We start from the raw sequence: 11,046 nt of genomic DNA on the forward strand, positions 1-11,046 counted from the left end.
TTTCCACCTGCACACACAGTGAGGATAAGTTTACTAATTTTGCCACAGAGGAGTTTCAAACAGAAGGAGTCAGAAAAAGAATACCAATTGTTTCCCTGGAACTCCATTCTGATTTCAAGGCAAGTGGAGTCAGAAAGGATGATTTCTAACTTGGCTGGGTTGATTTAATCCCTTTCCAGATGATTGACATTTTCTGCTCGGCAGAGCTAAGGGACTGGAATTGCGAGAGTATTTTCATGCGTGTTGAAGATGAACTGGAAATCCCACCGGCACCTCAGTCTCAACATTTCCAAAACTGAACTCATCACCCTCCTCCCCCCACCACCAAAACTGCTCCTCCTCCCGTATCCCTGACCTCCGCCGGTGGCTCTGACATCCACCCAGTCACTCAAGCCAGAAACTCGGCAGCCCTCCCAGACTCTTCCTTCTCTCACCCTTTACACCCCATCTGTCTCTGTTTCCACAGTCTGTCGGATCTAACCTCCTGAGCCGCTCGGTGGTCAGTAGATGGAATTCACCTCTTCTTATCTTCCTTCTTCTCCCATGACTCTCTCTGAGTTTAGATCTCTGTGATTTCTTGCAAGAGTCTTAACTGGTCTCCTTTTTTCCAGGCTTCTCCTCTGCCAGTATTTCCTTTGTACTGACCCAAAAATGATCTTTTTTTTAGAAAATCTGAGCATGTCACTTCTGTGCTTGAACTTCCCCAACGGTTTCCCACCAACATTGGGATAAAGTCACAGATCTTTAGCATGGCACACGAGGTCCTCTGTGATCGGGCCCCTGCTTGCCTCTTCAGCCTAGTCTCTCTCAACTCTTGCCCAGGCACTGCTCTTGGGCCCCAGTGAATTGCTCACCATTCCCAGATGCCACAGTCTCTTGTGCACCCCAGTGCTTTTGCACGTGCTGTTTGCACTGTGTGGAATGCCCTTCCCCATTACCACCAGCACTTGTCCAGTCTACTAATGCCTCTTTATTCTTTCATACTCGGCTTGCTTTCTAAATTCCTCCTAAGCTGAGTTAGAAACCTTTCCTCTCTGATCCCACCCATGAATACCTATATTATTACATTTATTGTACTGTACTATAATTGTTAAAATCTTGTCTGACCCCCTTTTAGAATGTGAGCTCCTTGCGAGCAGGACTGTGTCTTCCTCATCTCTGTATCCCCATAGCTTTGCCTTGCACATAGTAGGTTTTCAATAAATGATTATTAAATGAATAAATGGTAGTGGTTTCTGCAGAAAGAATCAGTGTAAAGACTCAGATACAGCTTAGCATTTCTTCTTTTATAATTATAATCATAGATACTAAGAGTTGAAAGGGACCTTAAACAAACTGCCTGCAACAGTGGCTTGATGGAGATCACCTAGATGCATCTTGAGCACTTTTAGCCATGGGGCACTCAGCTGTTCGACGTGGGAGCCTGTTCCATTATTGGCTCACTCTGAACTCTCCTTTCATTGGTCAAGTCTGCCCTCCTTTAATTTCTACTTATGTTCCTATTCTACTCTCCAAAACTATAGTGAACAACTCTACTTCCTCTTTGAAATTCTTGAGGCAGTTACTACATTCATGGCAACTTCTTACTTCTCAGTTAATACCTTCTCTTTTCTTCAGGCAGAATATCTTAAAGTTCCTTAACATGATATGATTCCTGAACCCAGTATCATCCAAGCTTCTACTGTGGATGCTCCCTAGTTTATGAGCCTATGCTATTCATTATTTGCTTCTATCCCAAGCCAACCTCTGAATTAAAGTAGCTGCCAAAAATCTGGGTAGATTAGAGTATAATGTAAAATTTAAAATAGTATATTTACAACATTAGACAATGTCATTGGCCCGGTATTCTTCCTTAAACTAATGTACGACTCTTGGTGGGAGTTTGGGATCAGGACAGTGATTCTTAGCCTCTGGTGCACGCAGAATTCACCTGGCCCCAGCATTAGGAGTTCAGAGTGTTGAGTGTTAGCACCCAGGAATCTGTGTTTTTAAATAGCTCCCTCCCCGCCCACCACTCATTATGAAGATGGATGGGTGGGTTGAGGACTATTCCTTCAGAGAACGCTGGCCTCACGAAAGCCCGCCTTCTAGCAGCCATCTATGGATGCCTGGTGCAGTGTCAAAGCCATTGAGGTGACCGCTTTCTGGAAACCAGTGGTTTTACCCTAGCTGCACCTTCAAATTGTCTGGGAAGCTTAAAATTTACTGATGCCTGATCTTCCAACCCAGGGGACTCTGACTTAATTGGCCTGGGGTGCAGTCTGGGTATCTGAGTTTTCAGATGCTCCCCCTTGGTGATTTGGGTGTGCAGCCCCGGCTGAGAACCACCATATTATATGGAATGACTGCCTGAAGCTGCGTTAACCAGGGAGAGGGCTAGAGGGAATGGCGGATAGTACATAGACTACGACTGGGCATTCCCTAGGTTAGGCTGTGTCACTGCCACAATATCACAAAGGTGTATTCATTACAGATTAGACCAAGGGCCACTCTCCTCATTTAATATTTCCATAGCTTTATTTTGAGTCAGAGACCAAATGATTAAATAAAATATAAATTTGCCTTTATGGTCCTCTTATTTTATATACTACCAAGGTGTGATAGTTTGGTCAGCTACTCACAGTTTTCAAATGTAGTTCAGATAAATTTGCTTTTAAGCCTCTGCCTGGAGGATCACATTCATCTCCCTCTTCGTTAAGGCTTAGCAGCTTCCAAAATGTCTGGAGAGCTTTTGTGGGGAAGGAAGATGGATAGCCCGGAGCAGACGAGCCCCATCTCCCTCCTCCCCCGCCCCCGAGTCCTCGCCACATCTTCACTCTTGTCACTTCATCAGGCCCCTCGTGAAGACCCCCACAGGTTATCACAGCTGCCCTATAGGCTGCCTGCAACCATTTGCAGCTTGTGAAAATGATTTTCTCAGCCCTCGCCTGAGATAATGTCCCTGGGATAATGACTCTTAGTAGATGGAGAGAGATTGCACCGCCACCCGCCAGGCTGCGTGCAGCTTGGGAACTCTCCAGTGTGTTTACATGTTGATATGCAGCCAGTAAGGAAGCCCACAGCCAAGTGTGAGCCACTGGAAAATAGTAAAATGAGAGGTTTCAACTGGCTCTCCCCGCCTAATCTAATCTACCTCAATGACTTAGAACTAACTCTTCCTAGAATGTTTGGTTACCAAGATAAGGTTGCTCATATAAATAAGTGATCGTTCCAAACCCAGCCCCTCACAGAATGTGGGAAGGTCAGTGTGCTGACCTCTTCTGTTTGAAGGGCCCTGTCTTTACTCCTCTGGTCTCTCTCCTTCCCTGAGATCCAGCCCCCTGACTTCTGACTCTCGTCTTCAACTTATAGACCCTGACCTCTTTGAAGTCTGATATTGATTACAGTGAAATGTCAATTGTCTGATTGCAATAGGGCACCTGGAACTTATTCAGATAAGCAGAGGCGTTTCAAATGTTAATGAAGCATGTTGCAAGCCATGACCTTCTTCTAAATAATGGTGTTTTGGGAAAAGGAGGATCAGGCGATTGAAGTGTCGCTTTCTCTTTTATTATTAGTTCAGTTGCTTTTTCTCACCAGAAGACACTGATTAAATTATGGTGGGTTTTGGACCATGTATCTCTGCCCTCGGGACAGGAGTTTTGGACACTGAGATAGATGAGCTGTTTCAGGGTTGCCTGGTGTTGCTCATTCAGACTTAACTTTTCAGGCACTAACATTTCCCAAGTCCCTCAGTGAAACTGTTGTTTCTCCATGTGCATTGGTTGAGTTTTGGGTCAGAAAGTGTTGACTGATTTTCAAACTTGCAAAGAAATATAAATGAGCATCCCAAGGAAGTAAGGCATGTTCCACCAAACCTTTTTTTTTTTTTTTTGTAATACCTCCTGGTGAAAGCCACTGACCTTTGTCTAGCTACTAAGTGAAAAGAGCTTATTGGTTTCAGGCACCTTATTTCATTGCTGCTTCTTCCTTGTGGGTGAGGGATGGGGAAGAGGACACGAGGAGGGCTACTAAGGAGGAAGGTAACCTAGTAACAAAGGGTGTACATCCCAACTGGGTGAATGCGAGAGAACTAGGATCTCTAGGAAACAATTCGAAGGATTCTTTTCTCAATTCTCCCAAGGATAGAACATCCTAGATACAAGGGAGAACAGTAAATGATCACATACACGGGAGGTATCAGGACTTACTTCTTGGGGAACCTGGTTGTGAAGCACAGGTGTGGTCCAGGCAGGCAGGGTGCATTGCATCTGGTGGCGCAGTGTGGAAAGAGAGGTGTTTGCAGACCTCAAGCTGAGCAAGGCTTGCTACTGAATTTCCAGAGGCCTCCCTTTTACCCAAGTCAGGTCAATGCCCAAAACAAAGCCAATAAACAGGCAGGCCTTTATTTCGAACCAGGCTTGTAACAGCATCTTCATTTGTTCTGCTACTCATGCCATGGCTCCCTGTGTCCCCGCCCCAGCCCCCAGTTAGTATAGAAAGTCACCCAGAACTCAGACTTTGAGTGGTGCCTTTCGTCTAACCACTCTGGCTCATGTTAATGCATCAGTCATTCCTTCCCACCTCAGTCACAAATTTGGTGGTTATAAATCTGTTTTTGGTCAGGTTTTCGGGATATGACAACTTCACCAGCAAAATCACCTTGTTCATCGGGCCCCATCTTCCGTCTCTTGCCAGGATGCCTGGGTCATCCAGACCAGTTTAGCACCTAGCTCCTCTTCATGGAACTATTACATACAGGCAAATATATGTTATGGAGCCTTGACAATCTCTGATTACAAACAAATGTTATGTATGCATATTTTAAATTCTGCCGTGTTACTATGTTGGACTGATACAATCAGGAGACTCGCTCCGTATTACACTCTCAGAACTAGGATTTAACAGTCTCTTTCAGAGGCAGTGTGCACAGTAATTGCTTGTTCCTGGGTCTAGGATCTCCCACAACTGCATCCAGCTCTGAACTGAGAAGTGCAAGCCATCCAGTTAGTAGGGGGAGCAACCCCCGTGGTACTGTGTGCCCAGCCAAGGATGGTTTCAGAAAGTCAGGCATTGCCGTGCGTTAGCACCTACTGGAGTATAAAGCCATCCTTCCTTCACTCGAGAACTATTGAGGCTGCCTTATTCTTGTTTGTTTTTTTTGAAGATGTATACTAATTTATTTTTACATAAGTATAGGTGGAAATTAGTTATTTTTGAAGGAGAAAATTTCAGAAATAGATAATCATATATATATTTTTTTCAGTTTATTTTCCCTTATAGGTTATTATGAAATATTGAGTATACTTCCCTGTGCTCTATAGTAGTCCTTATTGGTTATCTCTTTCATACAGAGTAGTGTGTAGTGTTAATCTGAAACTCCTAATTTATCCTCCCCCTTTCCCTTTGGTAAGCATAAGTTTGTTTTCTATATCTGTGGAGCTATTTCTGCTTTGAATATAAGTTCATTTGTATCATTTTTTTTAGATTCTACATATAAGCAATATCAGGTGATCTTTGTCTTCCTCTGTCTGGCTTACTTCACTTAGTATGATAATTGCTAGATCTATCCATGTTGTTGCAGATGACATTATTTCATTCTTTTTATGGCTCAGTAATATTCCATTGTGTAACTATTCCACTTCTTCTTTATCCATTCATCTGTCAGTGGAAATTTAGGTTGCTTCCAGGTCTTGGTTATTGAAAGTAGTGTTACAATGAACATTGAGATGCACATAGCTTTTCAAATCACAGTTTTCTCTGAACACATACCTAGGAGTGGGATTGCAGGATCATATGGTACCTCTATTTTTAGATTTTCAAGAAATTTCTATACTGCTCTTCTGGAGAAGGTAATAATAATTCCTGCTGGCTTAGACAGTAAAGATTCTGCCTGCAGTGCCTGAGACCCAGGTTCAATCCCTGGGTCAGGAAGATCCCCTGGAAAAGGGAATGGCTACCCACTCCAGTATTCTTGCCTAGAGAATCCCATGGACAGAGGAGCCTGGCAGGGTGCAGTCCAACGATCATGCAGAGTCAGACACAACTGAAGCAACTTAGCACGCACACACACATATTCCTGTCCATAGTTGCTGTGCCAATTGGCTTTCCCACCAACAGTGTAAAAGGGGACCTGTCTCTTCATACCCTCTCTGGTGACTTTTTGATGATAGCCGTTCTGACTAGTATAAAGTGATACCTCGTTGAAGCTGTGACTTGCATTTCTCTAATAATTAGTGATGTTGAGCATCTTTTCATGTGCCTTTTGGCCATTTGTATGCCTTCTGTGGAGAAACATCTATTTAGATGTTTTGCCCCCTTTTTTTTTTTTTTGAGCTCTATGCACTGTTTGTATATTTTGGTGATTAATTCTTTTTGGTTACATCATTTGCCAATATTTTCTCCCATTCTGTAGGTTGTATTTTTGTTCTGTTTATGGTTTCCTTTGCTGTGCAAAAGCTTTTAGTTTGATCAGGCCCCATTTGATTATTTTTATTTTCATTAATTACTGTAGGAGACAGATCCAAAAGGATATTGCTGAGATGTATGTCAAAGAGTATTCCACGTTTGTTTTCCTCAAGGATTTTTATAGCATCTGTTTTTACATTTAGGTCTTTAATACATTCTGAGTTTGTTTTTTTGTGTATGATGTTAGAGTGTTCTAATTTCATTCATTTACATGTAATTATTCAGTTTTCCCAGCACCATTTATTGAAGACACTGTCTTTTCTCCATTGTATGTTCTTTGTTTTAAAATTTATTTATTTTAATTGGAGGCTAATTACTTTACAATATTGTAGTGATTTTGCCGTACATTGACATGAATCAGCCATGGGTGTACATGTGTCCCCCATCCTGAACCCCCTCCCACCTCCCTCCCCATCCCATCCCTCAGAGTTGTCCCAGTGCACCAGCCCTGAGCGCCCTGTCTCATGCATTGAACCTGGACCAGCAATCTGTTTCACATGTGGCAATACACATGTTTCAATGTTATTCTCTCAAATCATCCCACCCTTGCCTTCTCCCACAGAGTCCAAAAGTCTGTTCTTTATATCTTTGTCTCTTCTGCTATCTCACATATAGGGTCATTGTTACCATATTTCTAAATTTCATATATATGTGTTAATACACTGTATTGATGTTTTTCTTTCTGACTTACTTCACTCTGTGTAATAGGCTCCAGTTTCATCTACCTCACTAGAACTGATTCAAATGTATTCTTTTTAATGGCTGAGTAATACTCCATTGTGTATATGTACCACAGCTTTCTTATCCATTTGTTTGCCGACAGACATCTAGGTTGCTTCCATGTCCTAGCTATTGTTAACAGTGCTGTGATGAACATTGGGGTACACGTGTCTCTTTCAGTTCTGGTTTCCTCAGTGTGTATGCCCAGCAGTGGGATTGCTGGGTCATATGGCGGTTCTGTTTCCAGTTTTTGAAGGAATCTCCACACTGTTCTCCATAGTGGCTGTACTAGTTTGCATTCCCATCAGCAGTGTAAGAGGGTTGCCTTTTCTCTGCACCCTCTCCAGAGGCTGCCTTATTCTTAAGTGCAAGTTCAAACTGACACTGAAGGCCCTCCCCAAAGCTCTTCCATTTGCTTCTGAGCATTCTTCCTCCATCCCTTCCAGCAAAACTGAACTGTTTATTATCTTCTGGTCTTCCTAGCTGCTTTGCTTTCCCATTTCTGTTCCAGCTGTTTCTTGAGCCTGGACCCCCCCACCCCATCCACTGCTCCCCCTCCGCCTTGCTCACATTTCTTTCCTTACTATTCTTACCCCCTCTCTGTTTTTTCATACCCCAGCCATCCACTGGGGACTATTTCAGTCACCTCGTTTTCAGCTTCTCCTGTTCCTTTCAACAGAATGGATTCTCTCCCTTTCTTGACCTTCCTGGTGCTTTGCTTGTGCATCTGTCTGCTGCATTATGGTCTACCTGGTACTGTTACTTTGCTGGGTACAGTTCTTAGTAGCTCCCTTCCCCCTCCCGCAGGCGTTGACCTTCCCGACAGTGGGACTTTTGTCCTAGACACTTCTATATCTCACCCAGTACTTAAGTGCCTTACTGAGTAAATATATTCAGTTGTTGTGAAAGAGGCAACATAGAGAAGGATTTTGAATCTTATACTCTCGAGTTTTCATTACACAAATCTCACCCTTGATAACCCTGCCATAATGTGGTACAAGCCTTCCCAGTTTGTATTCTACTGGTTCTTTTTTGAAAAAAAGAAGGAAAGATTCTGAGGTCAAGTAAACTTGGGAAACTTGCCTGCCATACTTCTTTCTGAGGACCTGCAATCCATAGAGCATGTGACCAGTAGAGGAGCCTGTTTTAACTGGATTAAATGCATATCTACCAGTTTGACCTCAGAACCGTGCTCTCTACTCTGTGTATGTACTCATGTCCTACACTGCAGTTCTGTGGGGAATTCTTGGTGGTGTAGACTCTGCTGTACTCTCTACAGGGGACTGGGACAAAGGACTCCACAGTATGAGGACCAGATATTGAACTTTTGTGAGATGATACCTTGGTTCTGAACAGAGAGCAAGCAATCCATCCAGATACCCGTCTTGTGCCTGGCTGGGTTTAGGCACTTCCTCTGCCAGCTGCTGATGGCTTGTGGAAAGAGGCTGATTCTTCATGAGAACATAATAAGAACAGACTTGAGATCGTGTTAAATGAGTCTTAGGTGAGGCACCTGGCTTTTTTAAAAGGTGCTTTTGAAGAACATTATTCTCTACGTGAAAGGCAGAAAGGAATTCAGTAACCGAATGAGAGAGATTCTGAAGGTCTCTTCAGAGGAGCACCTTTTCCACAAGGATGTGTGGTCTATGGACTGGCCGGCCTGCTACCTTCACCCAGGCTCCCATGGTGCTCACTGCTGAGCAGCTGTTTCAGAAAGGAGCATGGGCTGCAGGTGTTTGGGAGATCATAGGATCCCAAAGCAGCTCACAACCATCCCGCAGACTGGACTTTTTGTTGTTGTTGCCTTTTCCACTTAAAGCTCTATAACTAGACAAGCAGGCGGAGAAGTTGTCGCCATGTTTTAGCTCTTCTACTCACTCACCACCCGTCCTCCATCCCTTTGATGGCACTGGTCATCTCCATGGGCAGCCTCATATCCTGAAGACTAGTTGGAAGGCCTCAGCACTGGGGGCAGCTGTCCAAGGAGTGGAGGGCCTGTCAGCCAACATTTCTTCCCTTGTCCATCAGAACTCAGGCTAGGGGTGGCGGGGTTAGGGTTGGGGACAGAAACTGGAATGCAGGTTTGTTCACCAACCAGTATTTCCTACAAACATAAATGTGTAATCATAGTGTTTGGGCACTTTTTATGATGCAGAGACTTAATACGCAAGCATGGGTTGGAGAGATTCATTTTATAGTCTTGAGCAAGATCTCTCCTGAGGGACTTCCCTGGTGGTTCAGGGGTTAAGAATCTGTCTTACAATACAGGGGATGTGGGTTCAGTCCCTAGTCAGGGAACTAAAATCCCATATGCCATGGAGCAACCGAGCCCACGTGCCACAACTAAGACCCGATGTAGTCAAAGGAAAAAAAAAGATCTCTCCTGACTTGTGTGCTCTTCTGGTTTGTTCACAGTTCCTCAGCACTTTGTTTGCCCCCTTAAACTTTGTCATGGAAAAAGTGGAGAGCATCCTGCCATCCAGTCTGTGGCACCAGCTGACTCGGATCTAGGGGAGCCCACCTGTCCTTCTGCTCACCTCGCCCAGCAGGCTGCCACCGTCTCTTTGTGCCAACTCCTCGTGGACCTCAAGAAAGCATGACTTTGAAAAAGGGAAGCCATTCCAGGATTTTAAAACCTTCATGAACTGTCTGTTCCATATTAAAAGCTGTTTTTGTTGTACAAAATTCACTGATGTTCAGTTCTATTATATTTTGCCTTCAGAAAAGAAAAAAAGTCAAAAATAAACTTTTGTGTATTGCAGCAACCAGTTGTGTCTCCCAACCCTAAAATCATTGGTATCCAAATAAATCTATAGGTTACATTTAATTTACTAAGGCCCCCAAATCTGCTGAACACCACGCGATGGTGTTCTGAGCTGAGAGGACTCATTTCACCAGGCCGTTGGCACCCCTTGGCTTGGAAAATAGACTTTCTTTGGCTAAAAAGCACCGTCTTTTCAGCTGCAAACTGTGTGCCCTCATAGGCCAAATACACAAAAGAAACTTCCAGCATGAATGACAGGAAGCATGAATGAAAGTTATGAGCCATCACAGATTGTTCTGGTTCAGACTACTCACAGAATAGAGCTCAGCACTGTGGTTCCAGGAATCATTTTGGTTTGGCTTTCTGAAATTTGTTGTGAGAAGAAAACTTCTGATGAGAAGATGCTAACCCAATAGTCTATTGTAGAACCTGCCCACTTTTCAACATTGCCATTTTTTAAATGTTTTCTCATAAGGGTAATTTCTTTTTTTATCATCTTTGCATTCTTGATGCATGCATGTGAGCGTTCTTTGAGTGTTTTCGTGATCTGAACCAAAGTGGTCGTTTGTCTTCACCATCTTTGAAAGCCTTTTTCATGAGTCACACCTGCCGAGCATGCATCTGGCTTTACTTAAGCAAAAAAGAAAAATTAATAACCTTGACTCCTCTTCTGAAGTGATAAGTACCTCTATTCAGAATCTCAATCTAGTGCTTTATAAAAAGGACCATCCTTTACATGGTTTGTTTTCCCTTTGTTTAGAATCCTGAATCTGTCCCCATGAGCGTTACAGTAGGCAGAGTTGGGGAAAGCACCACACCACAGCCCCCTTGGCATTTGGACTTCCTGCAACCTCCTGGTCTTCATCCAAGAGCAGAGTCAAGAGGCAGGTAATGTTTAGGTGCACAGGCCTTTTCATGCTTCGGGCAGACTTTTTTCTCTACCTTCTTTGTGCAAAGCCACGGCAGGCACATGCAGTTGGCTCTTGCCCTTCCTCAGAAGAAACTTAAACCCTATATTCACATCAGTAGTGCTGCTCTTGGGGGCAGGGTTGTGCCTGCTTTGTTCGCCTCTTTGCCTCTTCTTCCCCCAGTACAACTCTTGACCTGGAGTGATG

General features: G+C 43.7%; 1 protein-coding gene across 47 annotated transcripts in view; it reads left to right on the forward strand.

Annotated features, from left to right (window-relative positions):
- ST7 (suppression of tumorigenicity 7) overlaps window positions 1–9,932 on the forward strand; it is a 268,221-nt gene extending 258,289 nt beyond the window's left edge. For 31 of the 47 annotated variants that reach the window (XR_015162618.1, XR_015162622.1, XR_015162623.1 and 28 more), the window contains one exon: window positions 9,583–9,932. Coding sequence is in view for 32 of the 47 variants with exons in the window: in XM_086396779.1 (XP_086252905.1) it covers window positions 9,583–9,767 (185 nt within the window). In the remaining 15 variants the exon portion in view is untranslated. Of the gene's footprint in view, window positions 1–179; window positions 1,224–9,582 lie in introns of those variants that run through there. The other 16 variants (XR_015162611.1, XR_015162613.1, XM_086396753.1 and 13 more) reach the window with 1 other exon arrangement.
- Window positions 9,933–11,046: the final 1,114 nt, after the last annotated feature.

The sequence above is a fragment of the Bos grunniens genome, chromosome 4, assembly GCF_055505025.1.
Source record: "Bos grunniens cultivar Pamir isolate PY7600 chromosome 4, Bosgru_T2T1.0, whole genome shotgun sequence".
Lineage (NCBI taxonomy): Eukaryota > Metazoa > Chordata > Mammalia > Artiodactyla > Bovidae > Bos > Bos grunniens.